This window comes from Acomys minous (genome assembly GCF_964271855.1).
Source record: "Acomys minous genome assembly, chromosome: 1".
In the NCBI taxonomy this organism is placed as follows: Eukaryota; Metazoa; Chordata; class Mammalia; order Rodentia; family Muridae; genus Acomys; species Acomys minous.
In genome coordinates, this window is record NC_140483.1 from 25,355,286 (window position 1) to 25,381,121 (window position 25,836).

General features: G+C 43.1%; 1 protein-coding gene across 5 annotated transcripts in view; it reads left to right on the forward strand.

The window, feature by feature from the left end:
- The window catches only part of PBX1 (PBX homeobox 1), a 309,744-nt gene that overhangs the window by 241,400 nt on the left and 42,508 nt on the right, over window positions 1-25,836 (forward strand). For 3 of the 5 annotated variants that reach the window (XM_084789024.1, XM_084789023.1, XM_084789025.1), the window contains 2 exons: window positions 764-876; window positions 2,264-2,353. In XM_084789024.1, coding sequence (XP_084645150.1) covers window positions 764-876; window positions 2,264-2,353 — 203 coding nt within the window. The remainder of the gene's footprint in view (window positions 1-763; window positions 877-2,263; window positions 2,354-25,836) is intronic. The other 2 variants (XM_084789027.1, XM_084789026.1) reach the window with 1 other exon arrangement.

Sequence of the window (25,836 nt, forward strand, 5' to 3'; positions counted from 1 at the left end):
GATGGAACCTCCATCTCTGGGAGGTGAAAGCCCCTGTTAAGCTCTCCTTCTGGAGGCCTGTTTTAAAATTTTCTAAAAGCATTTCATGCATGCTGGAGAATCGTGGCCCAGTGTTCTGCTTCATCTTTCTATATTCTGGCAAACTGACAGAAAGAATAAGCCATTCTCATATAACCTTGCAATCTTTGGGCTTTCCTGGGTTATTGTCACATAGCAAAAATGTTTATTTCTAGAAATGGAGAGTATTAATAGACCCCAGGAGACATTGCCTCTATGCACTTGCCTCCTGTGTGCTGCCCCAATTCAAGTAGATGGGCTCAGCAAAGCATATTTAGACCCCAGAAAAGGTACCCTGATACTTTATTACAGTGGTAGAAGTCTCACTGGCCAGTCCATATTAATGGCCATATTCTCCATCTTCTTGGCCTCCTGGCCAACATTTGCACGTTAGAGGCATAAAAAAGAGACCCGAAGTAGACGAAATTGACAAATACAACTTTCCTTTCTCAGCTTAAAGTCACTAGCAGAAAGCAATCTTAGTAGCAACTTGTAGTAAGGGGTCGCTTCACATCACAGCAACAGTATGCACTCTCTTGCTTACTCTTCTCTTCATGCTACTAACCAGGCTCTGTGGATGTTTTTTTTTTTCCTTACATTTGATTTTGGGGGTTTGCTTTGCATGTCATTCTCCACTTGGCTGTTGATTGCGGGGGTCGAGCCTTTTCCTTTCTGTGATTCAGGTGCCTCACTCTTTCCTTTCCAGGTTCTTCCAGTTCTTTTAACATGTCAAACTCTGGAGATTTGTTCATGAGCGTGCAGTCACTCAATGGGGATTCTTACCAAGGGGCCCAGGTTGGAGCCAACGTGCAATCACAGGTAGGGACCCAGCCAATATGCTACTAGGTGAATTCAGTAGAGTCCAAGAGCCCTTCAGTTGTGTCAGCTTCCTACTCCTGTCCTGAGAGAGAGAAGGGAAAACCAAGGAAGGGAAAGGCAGACAGACACCAACCAAACCCAATTAGGACAAAGCCAATCGGAACAAAGAGAACCATTATCGTAGGAGGTGGTGTCCATACTTTGTGAGTGTATTTGGCTCTGGCGTGTCAGTCACACTAGGAAGGCAGGAAAGGACCAAGCACAGAGTGAGGTGCAGGCGGCATGTGAAGCAAGTGGAGCTGCTATCTTCATTATCCCTCAGAGGAAAAGAAATGTCAGCCCATACCACTTCTGAGTCTCCTTCTCATGTGTTGGTTCCCATCTTCAGAATTTGCTAACATAAAGAAGCCATCAATGATCAGACAAATGTATTAGTCTCTCCCGTCTTCATTTTAAGCTTTAAAAAAATATCACCCAAATCCAACTTGGCTAAACACATATGCTTGGTCACCCCTGAGGTCAATGGACTTGAGTTTCTGATGCTCAGACCATCCACGGAACCAAAAATCGAGTCACGTATGTGGTGAAGCCTGTGTGCTTCTTAGTAAAGCCACCTGCCTTCTGAACAGATACCTCAGAAAGCCATCCTACTGGCTCAGCATGAAGTGTGATGTGAGAGCTTGAAGTCGTATGCTCTGGGTCACAATGACTTGGGAAGATGGGAGCCACACGCCTACCCATGTGTCCTATCTGACACAGGGAACAGAAAGTGTTACATGCCTGGAATAGACAGCTGGCTGGTGACTCAGCCCTTGCTCAGGAAACACTGCCTGCAAACAAATTTGAGGTTATACAGGCAGACTTTGGTCACGTGACTAAAGGACTTATCATCATTAAAAAAAAAAAAAACCACCTGGGTCTTTATCCCATTCCCTTCTCTCTGTGATATGGCTGTCCAAGACTAAACATAACTTTGACTCTCCTACAAGTTTCGTAGATAATCTTTAGGGAAGAAAAGTGGTGGGGAGCGGAAGGGGAAGCCTCTCAATCCTCTTCCCTCCACCTGCCTCCAGTACCATAGTCCCTGTCACTTCACACAGCATTGTGCAATCAGTCTCGGTTTCAGGAACCCAAGGTTTCTCTTATTGTTTTTTACTGAACTCATAAGTAACAGTGGATTTGGCATCAGGGGGAGTCCCAGCCTCCTCCCTATGGACTGTCCCCCAGGAAGAGTGTCTCTAAAATGATGGCTTTCATGTGGCGTGCCCCATCAGTACCTGGATGATGATGATGATGATGATGACGACGATGACAACGATGATGTGCTGTATCCCTTCCCCTTCCCCTCTCTGACTAATTGCCTCTCTGTTGTTGTTCCTCTGTCTAGGTGGATACCCTTCGCCATGTTATCAGCCAGACAGGAGGATACAGTGACGGACTCGCAGCCAGTCAGATGTACAGTCCGCAGGGCATCAGTGTAAGCAAACAAGGCTCCCTCAACCCTTTGTTTTCATTCTATCACTGCCAATTATTTCAAAGCCACAGGGCCCAGAATGCCACTTAGTAGGACTTGTCTTAGCTTTACAGTCACCTAGTTTCTTGTTTCTGTATCGGTCATGCCATCGGCAGCATCCTCCCCATGAAAGAATGTGGCGATTGGGCAGGCTTCATGCAGGCAGCTGGCGTCTAGGGCTGTCAGACACAATCAGTGTTTGCGTGGCACCTGCGGCCACATGCGTTCAGCTGAGAGGAGCTGCTAAACAGGTGACACCTAGTACAACAGTGGTAGGAAATGTCACCACAGGCTGGGACCAGGGCACCTGGAGAAGAAAACCAGTGGCCCAGATCCATTGCATCCAGGTCTGTGGCCATGAAAATGAAACCCCTCTTTTCCCCAATCTGTCAATAGATGATTTTTTAAAAAATTGACACTAAGGTCTAGTATGTTGAAGGGACAAGGAGGGGGTGCAGACCATCTTCACTTGTTCTTGGGTGCGCTGGCGGCTCCTGACTAGCATGAAAATTCATAGCGACAAGCTATGTCGCACAGAGTGAAATCGATCAGACAGACACAAGGAGAACCGAGTGTAGATTTGGGACAGCAATCCAACTTGATTTCTCAGATCAATCGTCTGCTATCTCAGCAGTGATGACAGCAAGCTGGGACATGGGGAAAGCCTGGAAAAGGAGGTTGTTCTATAGTTCAGGGGTGATTTCCAGGCTTTTAGAGGTCACAAGAATCTGCGGTGGGGTTATCAGCTTGGAGTTGCTGAAGAAAGCAGAGCTGTGTTTGGTTGATGGAGAACCTTGCTGTTGGCATGATTAAAGCAAATCAGGAGTGCAAGGAAGGTGATGTAGTTATGATTTAATAACGTGATGTCAGTCTGTTCTAATTGCGGCATAGCATCTACCAGGACGTGGGGGCGTGTGTGGCCCCTTCAACTCTGTATTGAGTCTTGTCCTACTCAATTATGGCAGATCTGGAAGGAATCAAGAGAAGAGCAACTGTTTCAGCAGATGAAAACTAATTCTCTTAAAAATGAGGAATGGCAGATGCCTCCATCAGTAAAGTGGCTGCTCTGCGAGTATGAACACCTGAGGTTGGGTCCATCGTAACCGAGTAAAAAAGTCATCTGGTGACACATCCATAAATGCATCACTAGGGAAGCAGAGACAGAGAGACCTCTAGGAGCTCTTTATCCAGATAGCTAATGAGAGAGACTGCGTATTAAGAAATAAAGTGAGGGGCAATGGAGGAAGATGCCAGACTTCAACCTCTAGCCTGAGCATACACAGACAACACTTGTATAGATACCCAGATGCACACAGCCACACAAGCACATACATATACTACATAGAAACGCACACACACACACACACACACACACACACACACACACACACACACACACACATGAGGAGGAGGAGGAAGCAGCAGCTTCTCCCATAAAAAAGACTGTGTGGGTGATCTATTGTGGTTTTAATGATGCCCTCACAGAGAGGGAGCATCATCATCAGGAATCGTCTAACTAGGACAGGATGTATTCACTGAGTAGAAGCATCAGTGGCCTTTCTGACAGTCAAGGTCTCCCATCTCTAGAGAGCCTCATACATGGCTTGGCTAGCACCTTGGTAAGGATATGGGAACAGCAAACCAGTCACTAAGTGGTAGTTTTTAGGGGTGACATCTATTGCTGTTTACCATAAGCATTCTTTCTATTTTCAGGCAGAATCTCTCCTGAGTTCATATCTTAACTATTGCTCTCTCTTTGGGAAGAAAGGCAAGGGCAGCTTGACTTGTCGAGCACACCTTAAACCGGTCATGTCACTTTCTAGAGAAGTCCGGAGGGAGACTCTCCCCATATTGTGCCTATGATAACGTTAGCCATTATTATCACTGGGTTAGTGGCAGCTTGCTAGTAAGCTTGCTTGGGAGAGGATGAGGTTCCATGTCGTTTATACATTCTCAGAGTCTGAGCGAAGGAAAAGAGCTGGCTGGCTGTGGCGTTGAGAGCATCGCCGAGGGTTTGTGAGATGGTAGACTTCTCCAGAAATGACTCTGGCATACATGAAAGGGAAGATTATTAAGAATGTATAAGAAGTAGGAACAAAAATGCAGGTGTATGGAAAGAGACTAAAGGACATCCTTAAACTCAGTACGAAGTGGGTCAGACAGTTTCTTACTTGGCACCTTTTTAAAAATATATATATATTTTATTAATTTATTCATATTACATTGCAATTGTTATCCCAACCCTTGTATCCTTCCATTCCTCCCTCCCTCCCTCCCATTTTTCCCCTACTCCCCTCCTCTATGACTGACTGAGAGGGACCTCCTCCCCCTGTATATGCTCATAGGGTAAAAAGTCTTTTCTTGGTAGCCTACTATCCTTCCTCTGAGGGCCACCAGGCCTCCCCATCCAGGGGACGTGGTCAAATATGGGGCGCCAGAGTTCGTGTGAAAGTCACTCTCCACTCAACTTGGCACCTTTTTAATCCCTAACTTCAGTATAGTAGTAAGCAGTGCTGGGTGGGGGATGGGAGTGACCCTTCTGGCATCATCGGATGGGCTGGAAATCATTTTTGAGATAGTGTGACAAACATGTGCAGACAATTATTTCTGATTACATAAGCCCAACACACACACACACGCACACACACACACACGCACACGCACATGGTAGATCGGGAAATGCCATTCAAGTCACTCATGTGTACTAATTTTCCCCCTGTAAATTGTGGTAACTTTACTCCTGGGTCTTTACTATACAAGCTGAGTGCATCAAAGGACAGGGGTGATATGATACGATGCTTTGGTGTCAGTTTTTAAATGGGCCACCTGCCCGAGATGAAGCTTGTTTGTAGCAAGATGTATTTTTAGATGGTGGTATTAGTAGCTGGGGCATGGGCACACGCAGAGGAGGGTTTTAACTGCCAAGATAGAGAAGGAGAAAAAGGGAGGAGACACAAGAAGAGACAAGGACAGGAATGAGAGATCCAAGCCAAGAAGCAAAAATAAACAACCCCTAAACCCAACGCAGCAATGGAATTCCCAGCTGGGATCTGGGTTGTGTCTCATTTGATGGAGGACATTTTCTGGGCAGCGTTCATCTGCTCCCTGGCTGGGTTTCCACAGCACCCATATCTTATCCAACTAGTGTCTATTTTTAAGTCTTGTAAAAGTGTGGGCCTCTCGCCTTTAACCAAGTTCAGAGCAATGGCACTGCAGAGGTGTAGAGGTAAAGTCTTATCAAGGTAGATGGCCTGTCTGGTAATCTCAGCATCCGGGAGATGCTTTGGGGGCAATGAAGATGTAAAGGGATTGACTGTTTTTTCACATGAACATAGTATGAAGTGCTTCAAGCCATAACTTTTTAGTTTGCCCTCCCCTACCCCCCATCTTCATGAGCAGTTTTCACTGGGTTTGTTTCCTATTGGGGGTAGGTTAGGGCACTATTTTGATGCAAAGACATGGATTTGAAATGGACAGAGAGTTATGCAAGACCTCAAGACCCCCTGTTAGCCACTGTGAATGGTAAACTGCACCTCCTGAAATAATTTGTGTTTTCATATGACCACAGACAATTCTCGATGCACTTAGGGAGACTCTAAGTAGCTCAGGGAAAGTATTCCATTTCTCTGTCAGTCAGGACGTTCGTGAAGAATTGCCTAACTACTAGAGCCTTGCTTTCCATCACCCTGTCCTAGTTCTCAGTGTAGCTCACTAACTAGGATTCTGCAGCAGACTCCACGCTGCCATTATCTGACTTCAGCTCACCACCTCTCTCAAACAATACCCGCTGTAGGCATCCAGTGCCTTTCTTTGCTCAGAAGTCATTAGCTGTCTCTACTGCCTGCCTAAGCAGCTCTACCTCTGAGTCCACATACAGGATTCCACATTCTTTGGCCCAACCTGCCTGCCCTTAAACTCTGGGCTCCAATTCGTGTGGTCCTCTGACCCTTACTTGGCTACATCTTTAATGTCCTCCTCCTGTGTCAGTGCACCATGTAAGTGCCTGGTGCCCCTGGAGATCATGCCTCTGAGCCATCTCTCCAGCCCCTGTATTTACTCCTTCATTATCTCATTCCTGTTCCAATCACAGTTACTGCCCTGGAGCTCAGTTCCTATTTGGCATCTTTCTTTCTATTTCCTTTCATTCATTGTCTCTCTATGTCTGTCTGTCTGTCTGTCTGTCTGTCTGTCTGTCTCTCTCTCTCTCTCTCTCTCTCTCTCTCTCTCTCTTCTCTCTCTCTCTCTCTCTCTCTCTCTCTCTCTCTCTCTCTCTCTCTCTCTCTCTCTCTCACACACACACACACACACACACACACACACATTTCTTTTCCATCACTTAAATTCACAAAACATATTTATGTATATATATATATATATTATATATATATATAGTTTCCTTATTTTGTTGGGTGAAATTATCAATCAGGAGAACAAAAGATGCTACTAAAGTTCAAATTATTTTGTTTTGCTATGTTTTAATGTTTTTCGAGACAGAATTTCTTTGTGTGTATACTTGGCTGTCCTGGAGTCACTTTTTAAACCAGGCTGGCCTTGAACTCACAGAGATCCACCTGCCTCTCCCTCCCAAGGGCTGGGATTAAAGGAATGTGCCACCACTGCCCAGCTTCAAAATATTTTTTAATGTTCACATCTAATGTATCAGCCCTAAGGTACTTAGAAATAATGATTATTTTAAGTGCTTCACTTATCCACAAATAAACTGTGTTCTAAACCCAAAACTGTTCTTTTTTAATATTTATGTATTTATTATTATGTATACAGTGCTCTCTCTCTGCATGCACACCTGCAGGCCAGAAGAGGGCACCAGATCACATTATAGATGGTTGTGAGCCACCATGTGGTTGCTGGGAATTGAACTCATGACCTCTGGAAGAGCAATCAGTGCTCTTAACCTCTGAGCCATCTCTCCAGCCCCCCAAAACTGTTCTAAAGTATTTCTTTTTGAGAGTGACCTTTCTAGGTCAAGGCATGGCAGTGCATGCTTAGAAAGGAAATGGGAGGATTGTAAGGTTAAGATGAGCCTAGATTCCACACCAAGACCCTGCTGCAAAAGCTAACTAACAAGACAGTCAAACAGCACTGTAAATGTTTAGGAACATGTGTAAGAGAATACAGTCCAAAGATCTCCTCTTCCACTCAACATGGGAGGTGCTGTATGGTGATGCTGCTGAGCATCATCCCCATAGGTCCTGTCAGTCTGTAGCCTCAGAGCCCCCATCTTCCTCAGGGAATCTCTGGGAGAGCACCTGTGGCTGTGTCCCCAATGATTCTCACTGCTCTCCCCACTCACTGTGCAGCTGCCGCCTGCACGCCCGGATTGGAGGAGAGTGGGAGTCACCAAGAAAGAGGAAGCTGAGGATCTGGGGTCCCCACGAGGCAACCTGAAAGTCTCTTTCAGCTCAGAAATTCTAGAATTCTACAGTGTGACAGTTGAGTTCCTTAGCTAAGGGAACACCAGATCGGTTTTGTAGCCCACCCGCTCCCCCACCCCCAGATTGTATCTTGAGTTCAAATGGGCAGGAGAAGGAAGTCTGACCCGAAAAAATTCCTCCCTTTGGAGATAGAGATTTGTAAAAGTGGAGCCATTACCCTGTAGGGTGAGATTATTTGTTTTAAATTGTTTTGAAATGGGAGTTAAGGGAGTGGATTTGCTGTAGCCAGCCTGGAATGTCAATCGGCCTCTAGGTTTTGCTTACTCAAAGGTTTTAGTGAAAGTGTGAGTGTTAGGATTATCTCTGCAGAGGCAGCATGCCAATGACATCCAGTCATCAGAGGGGGAAATTCATTAATTCTTGGCTTGTGGTAATTATAGGAATGGAAAAATAGAGATGAATCTGTTATCTTGAAAAATTGTAATGCAGGTGTTTTGTTTTGATTTTCTTCTCTCTCTCTCTCTCTCTCTCTCTCTCTCTCTCTCTCTCTCTCTCTCTCTCTCTCCCCTCTCCCCCCCCCTCTCGTTAGGTGGAACATTACTTAAGTAAATAAATCGAATGTAAATCATTAGGACAGAAATATCCTACCATTTCAGTAAACATGTGTCAAGCACTTAGATGTCACACAGTTTATTTGGCAACACTTAGCTACATGCCATATTTTACTTTTCCCTTAGCTGATTTTGAGAGACTGTGCACTGTGTGTATTAGAATGGTGTTGCCATGTGTGACGTTGCAGGACTGAGAGAGGGGAAATAATTAAATTCATATGCAGTTCTTTAAAAAACTCATTTTAGTTATTTCAAGTTTAATTCTCTCTTAACAAATTGAATTTGAAGGTAAATTTTGAAAGGGTTAAATTGTATCCAGATATGCCACCAGTTTGCCACCTTTGGATGACATTAGGGTCCTGAAACCAAGAACTAAGGCAGAGCCCCAAGACTACTGATGTGAAGGGGCTGAGAAAAATGGGCAAGTCCACACATGTATGGCCAGACTCTGAGGAGTTTCCTTCATGACTGAACTCTTTGCTTAAATCAGAAGACCTTTAAGACTTAGCACTGTGTCAAATCTTGCATCAGAGACTTTAAAAAAAAACAGTTTTTTTTCAGTTTTTTTTTTAATGAATCAAAAAATGTACAGTGTTACAATGTTATATACATCCATCAGTTTTTCCACATGCCCACGTAAGTGCTCTTGAGGGTACCACAAGCAAATATGACGAGATCATTTACTGACTCATTCATTCGTTCTCATACTGGCCTGGTCACTCACACAGTCAATAATCATAAGCACTTTTTATCTCTGGGTAATGCACATATGTCATGTAACATTAACATATAGGTCAAGTTAAAAAAAAAACCACCCTATACCTGAAAAAATACAAAATTCTGATGATGATGCTAGAGAGATGGCTCTGCAGGTAAGACCATTAGCTGCCCTTCCAGAGCACCCAGGAATTCATTCTCACAACTGTCTCTCGCAGGGAATCCAAACCCCTCTTCTGGGATTCAGTCTCCCAAACTCAGTAAAACAACAATTAAGCTGGATGTTGCATAAGCCATCATCCACGGTCATATTATACTTATGAATAGTGATTGTTTTCCTTTCCCCCAAAACAGTGTAGCACGAGGAGAGACGCTCAAAGACACAAATAAATGAGAACGTGTATTACTGGGGAAAGTCTAGGCTATGGAACGGCCAGCGTCCTCCGTGTTCTTTTCATTGGAATTGGTGTTTCTAGCAGCCTGCCCAGCTCAGCCCACTCCCAGCCTGTGAGAACTTACTCCAGACTCATGTGGCTCCTTCTACTCGATGAAGGAAAATCACATCTTCAAAGAGGAAGCAGCATCGGTTTCTGAAGATGGCCACTTTCTCCTGGGTCTATCCTGGCCTACTCTTGCTTCCTGAAGAAGTCAGTGTTCTTAGGCAAGTTTTTTGGGGTTAGACTAATTACTCTTTTCTTCTTAGAAAAATGCCATTGTTACTATACGAAAGCAAAAGGTCTCGGCTCTGGTTATAGTTGAGTCTGAGGAGATTCTTTTCCGCATCTCTAATTATTAAATAGTTAGATCTCTTCATATCTAAGTCTCCTCCAGTTTCACATTATGGATATACAAATGAATAACTGATTTGTTCAACAAATGTTTATTGAGAAGCTTTGAGCATCCCACATCAGTGATAGAAGCATTAATAGCACATAGCTCTGGCAATCCATAAAGTCACCAGAGGCTAAAGGGGTGGAAGTAATCTGCCTTAGTCATCTGGTTCTGGGTCAGAGACTGCATCACCTACTATAATCAATATGATACATTATCTTAAAGGAATCTTGGAACTGGGTGCCTTAAGAGGCATTTACATATGTATTCTAACCAATTAAAATGTATGGATTGCTTATAAATATGATTGATCTTTGTCATGTATTCTTTTATGTGTTTCTCACAAGTGGGAATGTAGCAATGGGTTTGTTGTCCTGATAAGAATAGTCGGTTTTAATCTTGCTTAGTAAATTAACCATTAATAACACATAGCTAGGAAGCACTTGGCATGTGGCTACTGTAAGAAAATGAGTTTTTAATTTTACTTAATTCCAATTAATTTAAAAATAAACAGCCAAAATATTTTTTAAAATAAAAATAAATAAATAAATAAAAATAAATCAATAAATAGCCGCTTATAACTACTATTTCTGTAGTGAGACCTTCTATGTGCCCTGCCAGTCATTTGACAAGACATCCAAAGTGATGGGAGGCATGGCTGTGCTGTGAAAGAAGAGAGACTTACATTAAGAAAGAAAGAAAAAAAAAACCCAGAAACCATGCCTTTTGCTTTCCTAGGAAAAGTAGAGCTCTTATTAAAAATTAGCCATGTATAAGAAGTTAACACATATTAGCATAAAAACATGCTTTAAGGAAGGAAATAATATGGAGGAAGATTTCAAATATAAATATAGAATTACCTACATCTATTATAGTCTCTACTTGCAGTAATTTTCAGCTCTTTCAGCTACTAATTCACCTAATTACAATTTTTCAAGCCTGCCCAGGTCATGTTCACGTTGAACCTTTCAGCTAAGACTCAACCATTCTGTTCTTGTACAAAGTACAGGCTCTATTTCAGTACCCTTGGGTGACCTTTGCAGTCCTTTGCCCACAGCCCCTGCCTTGCTGCCCCCTTCCTGCCCTGCTGGTCTGTGCAAAGTGTGGCCTGCCCCTCTACAGTATCACATGAGGACCCCTGAGCACTGAAGAACCTCAGGCCCCATCCACGTCTATTAAATAAGTTTCTAAGATTTCACTAGGTCCCCTAGCAACTTCTAAGCTTGTGAAAGTCAGCTTGAAGGCCTAGTCTTTACATCTTTCCTAGCGTTAGGGCTGAGAGACGGAATTGATATTGGTTTCTTTTAAAAATTTTCTTTAATTTTCTAGAATTTGCTTTAAGCCTTGACAAATATACCCCCCATCACCACCACCACAAAAAAAAAAAAAAAAAAAGAATGTAATAGTGAAAGGGCTGGAGTAATAGCTCAGTTATCCTTGCAAACATAAGAATCTGGGTCCAATTCCCCAGAACCCATATAGGAAGGTGGGTGGCTACAGTTGTGCACTCCTATAATCTTGGGCCTGGCAAGGTGAGGTAGAAGGCAGAGACAGATAAATCCCCGGAAGCTCTCAGCCAGTAAATCCAGCCCACATGACAAAATCCCAGGCCACTGAAAGACTGTCTTAACCAAAGTGTATAAGCACAAAAGACTCGTGAAGACTGACACCTGAGTTTGGCTTGACCTCCCCCATGTGCCCCGTGTATGTGCACACACACATGGGCATTCACACACATGATTTTTCAATTTTATTTTATTTATTCACCTTACATCCTAATTGAAGCCCTTCCCTCCTCTCCTTCCAACACCACCCTCATGCCCTCTTCCTCCTCTTCCCCCTCCCCTACCCCTCAAAAAGAGGGCCCCCAACTCACCCCAATACAAGTCACATCAGGAGTGAGCCCATCCTCTTCCTGTTTGTCCTACAAGGCAGCTCCGCCAGGGGGAAGTGATTGAAAAGTATGCACAGAGTCCTTGTCAGAGACAGCCCCTGCTCCCCTTACTAGGGGACCCACATGAAGACCAAGCTGCCCATCAGGTACATATGCACACACGATGTTTTTTACAGTGCAACCTTTGTACTCACTGGCTAGATCCTGCCATTTTACCAACACGGTTATACATGCACATCTGCTCCCTTTAAATCTTCATCAGTTCATGGATCATCCCATACTGTCTTGCAGAAAATAATATAATTTCCCTTACATAAATGTTACTGGTATGTGCAGCAATGGCTAGAGTTTAGTATTTACATGTAGTGTCTTTCACTTCTGAGACTTTTTAACAACTTAAGGTATAATTGTGAATATATACTCTTAGCACTTTGGCATATGCAACACACTTGTGTTTTGGTTGCGATCCTGTATCTCCATATGCCTGCTCCTCTCTTATAATTTATAAAGACACCAAACTAGAGCAGGCAAAGGAGAAAGGACAAAGGCCATAGTTATACACTGATTACTCTGCCCTTTTCCAGGCAGTCTAAGATTCCTCTCCTACTCCTGCCCCAGGTAACCTAACCCTCATACTATCTTATAGCCAAGCAGTGGTAGGAAAGCCATTTATAGTCAAGTCGAGTGATTTATTCTGTATTTTCCATTACTTTTGATCCAGTATGCTTTTGTTTAAGGGGAATTATAACCACCACCACCCCCTTTCTATAAGAAAACCTTTTGAAATATGTGTAGACAGAGACTCCAGAATGGCTCCCTCATATGTAGGATATTAAATCTTCCCTTTCTTCTCTTGTCATTTCCCCCGTTTTTAAATGCAGTGCCCTTGAGCTGCAGGCCCAGTCTGTCTTCCGTGCCTCCCCAAACATACACAAAATGTGAAAGGCAGTACTTGTGAGACTATACATCCACCCACTTAAGGAAGCGATCGAGCATGGCCTCAACTGAGCTTCTACCAAAAAGACACTGCCAGGGAATGATGGTCTGAAACGGGAAGCCTCAAATCCTTCCCTTACCCAGCATCCTCCCACAAGGCCAAAGGCTCTCTGCCCCTTCCAGAGGGGAAAAGGACAGCAGACATGTCTTGCTGCCTCGCTGCATGTCTAAAGTTCCAGAGCTAAGCTGTGCCTCCGCCAATATATTATGCCAGGAGCACTAGCTCATAACGTTTATTGAGTTTCCTACTAGAGTCTGTCAGCCGAGGCCAGAAAGATTAAGTGTTTTACCCAAGATCAGCTAACATGTACGTGACAGAGTCAGGTGTGGACCCAGCAGTCACACTTCAAAGCCTTTTTTGTCCAAATAGACCCCTGAGTCCATAGTCAACTTTAACAACTTACACGGAGGGAGTCGCCAGGGTCCTTACACTAAGAGCATCTGTTAAGTTGCCCTGTAATGAGTGTTTTGGAACTTGAAGGGTGTAAGAAAGAACCCCAAGAACTCAGCCATCCCTGTTTGGTTGAGTATCCTCTCTGGAGACTTACATTTCATCAATTCTGCCATCAATATTCAAGCTGGAAAACTATAAGGATAGTCCTTTCTTGCATATGCCTACTCTTTAGCTCTGTCATGCCTTTTTTGCCAAGAGACCCCATGAAATTCTAAGCCAAGAAATCCTAAACCAAGCATCCCTTGGAGAGATTGGGTGGTTAACTGTGACAGAAGAAAAGCCTTGTGCCTGGTGAATGAAGTACACACATCAGTGAGAAGTAGTTTATTGCTGTTGTCGCTTATTTTTCTAATCTGGAGAGCAAGGAAGATAGAAAAAGGGGGGACCTTTGCCTATGGGTATTTTAATACCTTTTGCATGTTAAGTAATGGTGTCAGAAGCTGGAAGGACCTCAGAAAAGACACTAGGATAGTAGCTACTTAATAGCCATTTTTTCCCCCAGACAAAGGGTGAGAAAGCCCCTCTCCTTGGTTGCTCAGAACTTTCATTAAGTTACTTTCCTCTTTATGCACATAATACTTTTAAAAATAGGTTAAAAATTAAATGCACAGGGATACAAATATAATATATTTGAATAAAACCAAGAACAATAAATAGGGAAAATATATGGTAAGGGTTAAAAAATGTTTTAAAGCACAAGACAAAGTAAACAAAAGTATAAAGTAAAAATACAGTATTCACTTGTAAAGTGACTGCAGGTTAAAATTGGCAGGAGAGTGATAAAATTGTATTTGAAATACAAAATGAAGGTTAAAAATAATTAAGATACATAAGTTCTAAAAGAGGACAATAAAAACAAAATAAGCTAGGATAAATATATACCACCATCTAGGACACAAAGGTTCAAAGGAGCAGACCAAATGATAATAAAATAAAGAAATCATATAAAATAGTAAGCTAAAGAGCAATTAAAAAACCAATAATGATAGAAAATTAACAGGCTAAATTGACACTTGTAATTGTTTTGATTGCTTTTAGACTTGAAGCACTTCATATGTATTAACTTACTTAATTCACAATTACTTTAAAACTTTTCCAATTCTTAAAATATATATATATAAGCAAAATAGTTTAGAGGCACATCAGAACAGTTCACAGGAAAAGTTGTAAAGGCTAGCAAAATTGACCTGCAGGTGGCATTGCCCACTATTTAATACTTTGTTGAATTTCCGGAGGTGAGTCACCCTGCGTTCTCTTTCTCTTCCTCCTCTGAAGTATCTGAGGCCATTAATGTCCCTTCTCTCCCCGGCCCCAGTAATGCTGCCATTCCCTGGAAGCAATCCTCCCCATGCAGGAGACTGCCAGTACTGCTTAGACCTTGTGTAATTGACAAGTGTGTGATGGACTCAGACTCCAGACGTGTAGTCTGTGGCATCCTAAAGTTGGGATGGAGTCCTTTGCCGGTCTGTACCTGTCCTCTCGCTGGGCCATGGGTTTCTGGGGGGAAAAAGTCATGCTTCTTATGTCCAAAACCAAGTACTTCAGCTGAAGCTGATACTTAGCATTCAAGGAATGCGTTTTTAAAATAATGCGAAGTCGGTGGTTCCCAACCTACCTAATGCCGTGACTGTTGAGTACAGTTCCTCACCTTGTGGAGAACCTCAACCATAAAAGTATTTTTATAGCTTCTAAATAACTGTAAATTTGCTCCTGTTTTCGTAATATACATATCTGATATGCAGGATATCTGATGTACGACTCCACATTAAGAACCACAGGCCTAGATGAAGTTATTACCATAGTGGGGGGATTGTTGTTGATGTTATTGTGGGATTTTTTGTCTTTGGTAGAGGTGGTCACCTGGAGTCAGGTTATTGAGACTGGACCAGAGCTACCTGGGAAAGGCCTCTCTACCCCTTCCACCTTTTCTATTTAAATTAGATTGCTGACTTTGGCGTGCCATTTGTCCCTGTAACCAAATCTCAGCATGCCAAAACTTTCTCACAGGGAGATAGAGAAGTGTAGCTGTCTTCCCAACCCCCTGTCTTCCCTGTGGGGGAGGTGATGTCACTGTGGTTTGAACTTGACCCACGATTCATCCCTTCGCTCATTCATTCATTTGTTTAACAGATATGCTCCTAAGGTCGCTTCCTAATCAGTTTTTGATCTGGGCATGATGGCAGAAAGACAATGGAGAAGCCCGGTGCCTATTCTCTAAGCAGGCTGCCATCTTGTCTGGGTGGAATTCTGAGTTTAATGCTATTTGTCATGGGTAGGGAGGAAAAAAAAATCTATGTTTTCGTAAGTGAGTATTTATTCTTAAGAAAACTCAAAACGGCTTGGTAACGCTCTCCTTGGAAACCAACACCCCACTTCCCTCAGCCTTTCTTCCTAATACCTGAGTTTGGTCACAAACTGTAGTGCTTTCTTCTCATCCCAAGCTTTAAACATTGGCCGCACACCAGAGATCTACTGGAGATGTAGATTTTTCTTTATATGCTTTGTTTAAATCTTGAATGTACTCTTTTCTCTTTTTTCCCTATTATAAATGAGTAGGTAGTGTAGAAAATTAGAGAAAACAAAAAATAACGCAGAATAAAATTACCACTTACCTTCTGCACTTCAGTCCTCCAGCACTTTGTATGTGTGTTTTTATGTGGGTGTACGAGACTTACCTGTCATTTTGTAGCCTCCTTATTTTCCTCAAAATATGTTATGAATATTTTCCATATTATTAAACATTCTTCTCAAACATAACTTTAAATAGGTGCATTGGAACATGTTGTAGGGCAGTTCCATAATTTTTACTGTTATTAATAACACAGTGGAAAACTTCCTCATTTAAAAATACAATGCATATTTTCTGTGATTTATGTGGATAAATTTCTAGAAAAAATGCTACATCAAAGGATAAGAACATGTCTAAGGAACCAGGTGCAGTGGTGCATGTCTTTAATCCTGGCACTCTTGAGGCAGAGGCAAGCTGATCTTCGTGAGTTCAAGATCATCCTGGTCTACAAAGTGAGCCCAGGACAGCCAGGGCTACTGAAATCTTATGTGCAAAACAACAACAACAAATGTCTGAGGCCTTTGTAATGCATTGTAAACATGTCTTCTGGAAATTTCTATTATGTTGTAGTCCTACTAGCAGCAGTTTATAACTGGAATTTCCCGACACCCTCAACAATAATGCCAGGTAGTTTTTCCGGTCTTTATGAGCTGTGTTGTTATTGTTGTTGTTTTGTTTTGTTTTGTTTTGATTAGTGATGGACTTGGATTTTTTTTTTCAATTTTACTGTCTTTTGTGTTCTTGAGATGTTCATCTTTTCCTCAATGACTTCAGAGGATTTTTATTCTATAAGGATATTAACTTCTGGACTTAGCTAATACTTGGAGGGCAAAGTTATGTTTCCAAATGAAAGAAACAGGTTTAGAATGAGGCCCTGTGTCTTTTACTGTCTCTGTGGGACCTTGAGAAAGAAAGCTGGGTTGCACACCTGCCTCCCTCCCTACAATCTGAGTTAACTTGACATCCTCTTTATTTCTGACCTATTTAAAAATCAACTCAGCATTATAAAACACAACCTGAAAATTATCCAAAGGGCCCTAGAGATAGGCTGGTAATTGTAATATTTCTTTGAAGATATACCTTCTACCTCCTATTGTTATCCTAAGACAAATAAGTAAGTCTCTTCCTACCCTATTCATAGCCCACTAGAAGAAATAAGAGCTGCGTATATTTAAATACCCTTTTGACTATGACCTTTGCCAGATTTAAGTCAAGGAAATTCTCCTTTAAGAGAGTTGATGCTTTTCTTATGTCAGTTTCTAGATCAGACTCCATCTGTGGTCTTCAGCCATCTGTAAGCAGCACACTTTGGGAGACTCCTGGACTCAGACTGCTCACCATCACTCATTCTGCCTTCTCTTTCCATAGTACCACATCAAGAAAGGCCAAGACAGCTTCCTCATCCCTCAGGACAGCTGGACCATTTCCACTGCAAAGATTTCTGTAATTAACTAAGGGGGGATGGGGCGCGGGTAAAAAGAAAAAAAGCTCAACCGTCTTACACTGTGATGAGAATCTCAGAGTAAAAGTAGGTACCTGCTAGCATCCGTGGCCTATCTACAGAGTAAAGCTCCTAAGCTTGAAATTGTTCAGTCTGTAGATTATTTCAGGCTCTTGCTCTCATTTCATCAGTAAACAGAATTAAAAGAAAAAAAAACCAAACCCCCCCCAAAAAAAACCAACAACAACAACAACAACATTCACTCTAAGTGCATCGGGCACAATGGTGCCTAGTGTCCCTCCACACTGCCTGCTTCTTCCCACCCAGCTTCCCACTATGTCCCACCCCCATCCTTCTGTTAGCTGTAATGACCCTGCAAACACTAAATGGCATTTGAGTGCATTAAGCAGCAGACTCTCCAGTGACATAGCAATTACGGCTCTGAAATAGATTTGGTGCGTCACAGAAGATAAGGGTTTTGAAAGTTTCTGTTGTGATTATAGCCTGTAACTCCCACAAATAATAGGCTTCAAAATAAGAGGCTGCCAGCAGAGCCTTTGTGGCTTTGTCTCAGTGATGGCACGTAAATTGCTATTAATGTCCTAAGTGTACTTGAATATGCCAGTCTTTGGGATGTGGCGTTGGCTCAGTGTCTCTCTTTACGCGGCATGTCATTGTTGGTCTGATAATCTGGGGTAATTGCTGTCTCTTGGATGGTCAGAGAAGTGTAAGAGGTTTAGCTTCCTGTGTGACAGTAAATAGCCTCAAGATTTACAGGACGAGGGCACGTTCATAGACCAGGCTGGGTCTGCTCCCTGCTTAGCCACCTTCATCACAGCGATGACTATACTGTATCTGTGTGTGCCCTGAGTAGACAATACACGCGACAGCAAAACACAAGCAAAACCAAAGGTTATGAAAAATGAAAGGAAAAATTCAATTCAATGTGGGAATCAGTCAGTTGAATAATTTATCCCAAGAGTTTTTAAAATGTATGCTTTGCTTGAATTATCTATATTTGGCTATATTGGTAAACACTGTTTTAAATACCTTCAGTTTTCCATTATAGCTGTGTGTGTGCGTGTGTGTGTGTGTGTGTGTGTGTGTGTGTGTGTGTGTGTGTGTGTGTTTTCTTTGTGTGTCATGAGTAATTTCTAAACCTGTTTTAGTGGTACTTGCACATCAGAAAATGTGTGCAAAAAGTGTGTGATTTTGACCACTGGGTGCCATGTGCATGTGTGTGTGCTAATCTGTATGTATGTTTGTGTAGCTCTGACGATAGATGATGTTTATTCACATATAAATAGAATTCTCTTCACCAAGACATCTGTATTTGGCTGAATCAAGCTGAGCTTATTTTTCTTTGCCAGAGGATCAGGATAATCTTTGAAAAATTAAATAAGCACTGACTTTTAAGTTTTAACCCCCTGGTTACTGCATAGCTAGCCTCAGGTCCCCTGTGCATCTATACGGCATATAAACATTTCGTGTGATAGTTTAGTTGTGATTTTAATAGGAGTGAGAAAGCAATATGTCCTAGGCCCGAAGTTGTACACTGCCTCCCATTCTGTGCAAGCCACAGAGTAGTACAATTGACTTTAACCTCTGTCTACTGGGCCTTATATAGCAGCATTAATTCTGGGTCTTCATGATAGATGAATTTAAGAAAAGAGATAGTCATTAAGGAGCACCAAAGCAGATCATGAAGTGGGGGCTGATCTCAATCATGTCACATGAGGATGTTGCAAAGATGGTATGTGCTCATGCAGTTGCCATTGATACTGACCCCACACTCTGCAGCCAGCAGATAGTATTTGAGGTAGATACTTGTCATGAGAAAGTACATGCGCATAGGTTGGAATTACTCTCTTGCCACACATTGCCAATATGAGACAGGGCATATTAGCTGGCAAATGGTGCTATGCTTAGTGCTGGTTCCTCTGGATCATAACCCCAAAGCTATGGAAGTGGATGCCAAGTAGCACCAAGGTGAGCTGTAGGTTACCAGTGGAAGGTCTTAGAACGCCATGGCTTTTTTCTAAGGCCAACCTTATGGTTTGTGTGCTGTAGCAACACAGATTCCCAGAAGGTAATCCACAGGCATGAGCCGCCTGCCTTCACCCCTGAATGAAATGCCTAAAGCTGTCTGCATGTCTAAATGATGACTGTACATTGTCACCCAGCCCCAGCTACCCATGCCCGAAGCCCCTAAAGTATTGTAGTATTGTTAGCGCATATTGGGGACTAGTTTGGTCAACCATGCTTGTGAGTTCTAGTGTCCTCTCCTGAGGAGGAAAACTGAGTTCCCGTTGATTTATTTGCCAATGCCAATATGTATCTGTGGCCCAGAGTAAACAAATTACCCATCATGTGTAGCTTTGCGGCCGTTCATCCAACACAGGTGCTTCCCTGAGAGGCCAGTGCAGTAGATGTGCTCCTTGTCTTCAGGTGTCCTCCTGTTGTCAAAGCAAGCCCTCCAGGAGCTCTTCAAGTCTAGCGATCAGGTTTTCTCTCTCCTCAGCCCTCTCTTGTCTCCCCGCCCCCTCTAGCCAGCTTTGGGATCCTCACAGCCGTTAGGAAGAGTTCTCTTTCCGCCTGGGTGCCCCTTTATTCCACTCTTTTACTTCTCTGTTTCCTGTTCACCTTCAGACTAGCATTCCAGAAGCATCCATGAAATCTTTATAGACTATTCTGTCCTGGCACTTAGGACAGTCTAGACTCGATATATATTCATTCGATGATGATGAACAAATGCCTATTTTCCACAAAACTGTAAAAGTCCTTGAAACTAGGTTTTTTTTTCTCCTTAAAGGCTACCTAATTTAGCAAACAAAAATATTATCAACCAACAGCAATAACAAAACAAGTTTTTCAAAAATCTACGGTTGATGTGTGTAGTGGTATTCTATATTGGACATGCCACCTTCATGCCCATATCCTAAGATAAAAGCTGCAGGTTGGTCTTATACGCAGGAAGAGAAGAGAGAGAAGCATGCTCCCACTGTGGGATCCACTTAGGGACTGTGTCTAGACATTTTAGAGCTTTTACCATTCTCAGAGGAGTGACCTACAAATGGTCAGGACTCCAGGTAGGAAGTGTCCCTTGTCCTTGAGTCTGTCTAGATACTGCCGCTTCTTGAGATCGTGTATGAGGCCATGGTATAACATCCTTGTCAACTGTTCTCCCTGGAAACACAGCACCATCGTGTAAATGTTAATCATAGCAAACTGTTTGGAATAAGCTGCCTCCCTGGTGGCAACTTAGTAAGTAAGGGAAAGGTTACCGCCTGCATTCGGAATTTACCCAGACACGAGACCCGCTTCTGCTTGGCATTTTGAATAATTTTTAAATGTACATCTCTGCTTCCATATAGTCGACTGAACTGTGGAGCTCAGGGAGCTCAGGGAGCTGGTCTTCTGTATCTTCCCTTGGTGGAGAATGGATGCTATGGTATCCCCACGTGTTTGCACTTTCCCACGTTCCCTTCAAGATATGTCTATCAAAATTTGTGGTGTGTCAGACATCGTGGTAGGCTCTTTGGAGTCAGAGACCTATTATACAGCCTTTTTCCTGTGTTTTGGTAAATTGGGGGAGTGGGGGGGCGGGGTCTTATGAAGGAACACATGCGATATGATGGGGTGATCAGGTGTTTCCAGAGCCTTGAAGACCCTGGTGAAGAAACGGACATTGCCAAGCAGTGGAGCTGCAAGGATGATTAAGCTCAGTCTTGCAAGGAACTCCTACATAAGCGGCTATCGCTGGATGCTTGAGAGGACTGTACTCAAGGAGAGAGAAGCAGGGCTGCCCTGTTATGGGAATTCCTAAGTAGCCTGGGATGGCAAGAGTAGTAAAGGAGAGTGTTGGCTTGGGAATAAACACAATCAAAGATGCTATAGACCCGATGAGGACATTGAACCTCATCTTGAAGCCAATGGAAAATCTCTAAAGGTTTACCCAGAGCGGTGATATGATCAAAATTACATTTTTGAGAGATCCCTCTGGGGCAGCTAGAGATAAGATTGGAGGAGTGCCAGGCTAGGCCCAGATCTGTTTCCCATTGTAAATTTTCCTGGGAAATTTTAAACTAGAGGATGACCCATAGGGGACTTTCCAATCACAGTTTTACAGTCCAAAACCTCTCTCTTGGTAAGCACTCACAAGGTTATCTTGGGAAAGCACATTAAGAAAACATCGTTCTTCCGGCTCGATAGAAAAATAATGAATGAGGTCACATGTAGTGGCACACACCTATAATCCCAACACTTAAGAACCGGAGACAGGAGGATCACAAGTTTGAAGCCATAGTGGGATGCATAGTGGGACTCTGTCCACATTGAGAGAAGGAGAAAGAAACAGCAAAAGAGGCAAAGAAGAAAGGGCGAGAATGAGATTGCAGATCGAGGGTGCAGGTTCTATGTGTGCTTATGTGTCTGGTGTGTGTGTGTGTGTGTGTGTTTGTGTGTTTGTGTGTGTGTGCACGCATATGAGGATGTGCACATGTGTGTAACCCACACAGGCCCAGAGGAGAAGGAAGGATGCATCCACATTCTTTGTTTTGCTCCTTTGTTGGCCCACCAGCCTGGGTGATTGAGGGCCTGGAGCACGTACAACTCTTCGTCCATGCTAAAGGCATCTCTGGTAATGGCATCTGGCCCGTATGCAGATCTAGCTCAACTTGGTGCTGACATCAGCCAGTTTGTGGCACCTCAGCGTATTTCTGGGTTGCAAATGAGAGTTTCTTAGTGCCAGGCTCGCTTGGGCTGTCACATCAGGTGATGAATTCTCTGCATCAACGGCGTGCTGCTAAGGTAAGCGCAGAGGAAGAGCAGGAAGGAGAGGAGATAGGACAAGCGCTGCTCAGCCCAGCAGCCTTTGCGTCAATCCTCCAAAGCCAGGGAGAGGCAGCTGTCTGCCAGGCCCTGTTCTGGTTTGAGAAAAGTGGAGGAGAAGAAAGAAATTGGGGCTTTGGTTGCAATTCTTGCCTTGTGTTTGTCAGGAAAGACCATGTCAATTTTCCAGACTGCCACTGTCCCAGTCTTAGCCTGGGAGATCCTCCCTCTCCCTCTCCCTCTCCCTCTCCCTCTCCCTCTCCCTCTCCCTCTCCCTCTCCCTCTCCCTCTCTCTCCAAGCTTGACCTTTAGTTATGCTCCTAGCAAAATCTGTTCCATATCAGATTCTGATCCGGGTTCATTAGAATGGGCCACAGAGTAAAAAGTCACTTTTGTTTCAAGCATTTTGAACATTGTCTTTTATCCTTACCTTGGGAACCTGCTGCATTTAGTTCCAATTTTATACTCTTATCTTTCCCCTGCATACGGTTCTAGGTTGAACTTATTCTATTAATGTTAGACCTCACCAGGTGAAACTAAGAGTGGGATTGGGTCTTGCTTCTCCACCCCCCACCCCCCCCCCCCCCCCCGTGCAGATGACTTTTGGAAGAGGAGTGTGTCTTCAAAAATGAAAAATACTAAGTCCTCAGGGGTGGTTTCTGAGGTGAACACTGCAAAGTGTTGTCCATTATGGACGATAGTGCACATCAGACAGTGAAGAGGGAAAGTCGGGGTACAGAGAAAACACAGCCTTAGTTCCTGCTTCCCTCACACAGCTGTTAATGAGAGCATCCTTTCCTCTCACTACGCCCAGATAATAAACACACAAAGGCAGAGCTTTCTGCTTAATATTCACCCGCAGTCAGGGAAGAGGGAAAGAATTGCTCCCGAGGGTTAACGTGGCAGTAAGCGAGGTCAGCTGTTTCCCAAGATGGTACAGCCTCTGAAGGTCTTATGTTAAAGCTGGAACGATACCTCGGAAACAGCCTGAGAGTGATTTACGGGAAAGACAGTGCAGTAGGGTTTGCTTGCAGTTTCTGAGCTAGCCATTTCCAGCAGCCATACTAGCGGACAGTCCTCCACTATGTAAACCACTTCTGGGGAAGGGAATTCTCCTGGGTCTCCCGGTACCGTGTGCGGTTATTTTACAAACTGTCTGACTTGCACCTCCTCCTGTGCTACGGTTTTCTAAATTTTGCAGGAAACACGGGATCACAGTTAGCATATCCTTGGGTAAGGTGATGACCTACACAATTTGGTTTAGACTCCAAGGCTTTCCTGGAATATGGGCTTGGGGCTAATGTGGAAGAGTCTTGCCCTGGGATAGTGGTTTTCAAATCTAAGGGGTGTCAATATGTATGTATCCATTCTCTGGGCTTCAGGGTAGAAGAGGGATTTGGGGTTTTATTTTCTTTTGGCTTTTATAAAGCTGGAAGAGTTATTGTATGTATTTATTTGGGGTACAAATTTTATATATTCTCCTTCACTGGTCAAATTAGGATATTTAAAATGCTTGTTTTGACATTTGGTCGAAGTAACCCTTGTCCACCGTCTGTGAGTTTCCTGTAGCCCCTGACATCTTGTGCTAGTTTGAGAAAGTCGAATTTTTAAGAAAAGAAGTTATATTTCTGTTCTTTGAGATCCTCCAGCCCAGAGATAATTTAAGGAGTAGTCTCCTAGCATTTCTGAGCACTATGGAATTCCACCCCTTTCTAAAATACAGAGCCCTACTGATGTACTCTCCCGAATGTTCCTTCAGGGGCCCCTCTCATGACTGCTTTAATGGAACCAGAGCATGGTTAAGTGAGGTGATGCTGGCCATCTCAAACTCCCCTGTTCCATGTGCTTTGACACAGATGCTAACTTCTTCCCTGGGATTTCCTCTTGTACCTGACTTATACCAGGTCAATCTTAAGGTGGCTTTTTTTCCCTCTAGTGTTTTACTCTATCTCAGTGTTGTACTTAAATACCTTTCATCACTTTCCCCCAAGATCCCATACTGCTCAGTCAGCACACACACAGGTGCCTGCCTACTGCCCTTCAGCCCCATGCATACCACAACATGCCTGCCTGCCTGCCTATCTATCTATCTATCTATCTATCTATCTATCTACCTACCTACCTACCTACCTACCTTTCTACCGATTTTATCTATCAAAATTTCAAGGAAACATACACATAAGAAATTATTATGATAGACAGATATCAAAGCATGAACTGTAATTATCCCTGAGTAGTAGATTATGGGTGTTAAATATATTGCTTTTTAAGCTTGTCTATTTTCTAAATATTATTGATAAGCATGCCCTATTTTTTCAAGGAAAAACAGATTAACAGCATTAGATAATTTTCTTGTAGAAAAAGAAATAAGTATAGTCACTGTTTCCAGCAAGCCTTAAATGACAACAGAATGTATATGCCCTTGGTTGGGTGGAAAAGTGGAGGCACTATCTCCCCATGACAACCTGGGCTAGAAATTTGAATTAATTCTGTTTCTGATGTGGCTTATACTACCATGTGTTTACCCCGGGAACGTGTTAAAACCTCATGTTGTGACAGGATTCTCATTGTTGCCTTCACTGTTCTCAGGGAACTGTCCCAAATACTAGTAGGTAAGGTTTTCCAGCAAAGAAGGCAGTGAGACAAAGCATCTGATGGGTTAGGAGCCTGGAGGGTGGAGATCAGAGCAGTTACTCATGGGCCGAAGGTTAGGAGGGCATGATTAACTTGACACTGCCTGGAATAAGGCAAGGGGTATCCAGATCTTTTCCTTGATGGGGGTTTGGTAAAACCTACTCAGTGCTAAAAATGACTGGTAGAAGCTGTTTTGAATGGGGGAAAAATCTGGCTTTCCTGGGAAAGTTGGAGCATCATTGAGTGAGCTTCCTACAGCCCCCTGCACCCCGCACAAAATTAGAAGCCAAAATACAAGCAAAAGACCAATAAGACCAAAAAACAAACAAAACAAAAAAACACAAACAAAGAAATATAAGATAAAATATCTACAAAAATACCATTGAATTAGTTTTGTGTTGGCCATCTACTTCGAAGCATGGAATCTGCCCTTAGGTGGGTTAATATACGCAGCGAGCCTCCACTGCAGAAGACTGATGTTCCCTTGCAAGTGGGAACCAATTACAGGTAGTTTCTTGCTTAGGGGCGAGGAGTCATGTCTACTTCCTCCTCTCAGTGCTGGGATCCCATCTGCCTTGAATCTCTACAGGCCCTGTGGACACTGCCACAGTCTCTGTTACTTCATATTTGTACCAGTCCTGATGTGTCAGATGAACACTTCTTCCTTGGTGTCATCCACCACATTAGCTTTTACAGTCTTTCCACCTCCTCTTTCATATGGAACTCTGACCCTTAAGGGAAGGGTTAAATGAAGACATACCATTTAGGGCTAGGTGTTCCAAAATATTTCTCTCTCTCTCTCTCTCTCTCTCTCTCTCTCTCTCTCTCTCTCTCTCTCTCTCTCTCTCTCTCTCTCCATTGTCCAAGTTGTGGGGTTGTGTGTTAGCTAATATCTACTGCAAGAAGAAATATTTCTAATGATGAATGAGGAAGACACTAATCTATGGGCATAGAAGAATGTCATTAGAAGTCATTGTATTGCTGTGTTTCCTTAGCAAAACAATAGAATTTGGTTTCTCCTAGGCCTGTAGCCTATCCAGTCTCTTATTCTTGGCCATCCTAGAAATGTCAGGCATG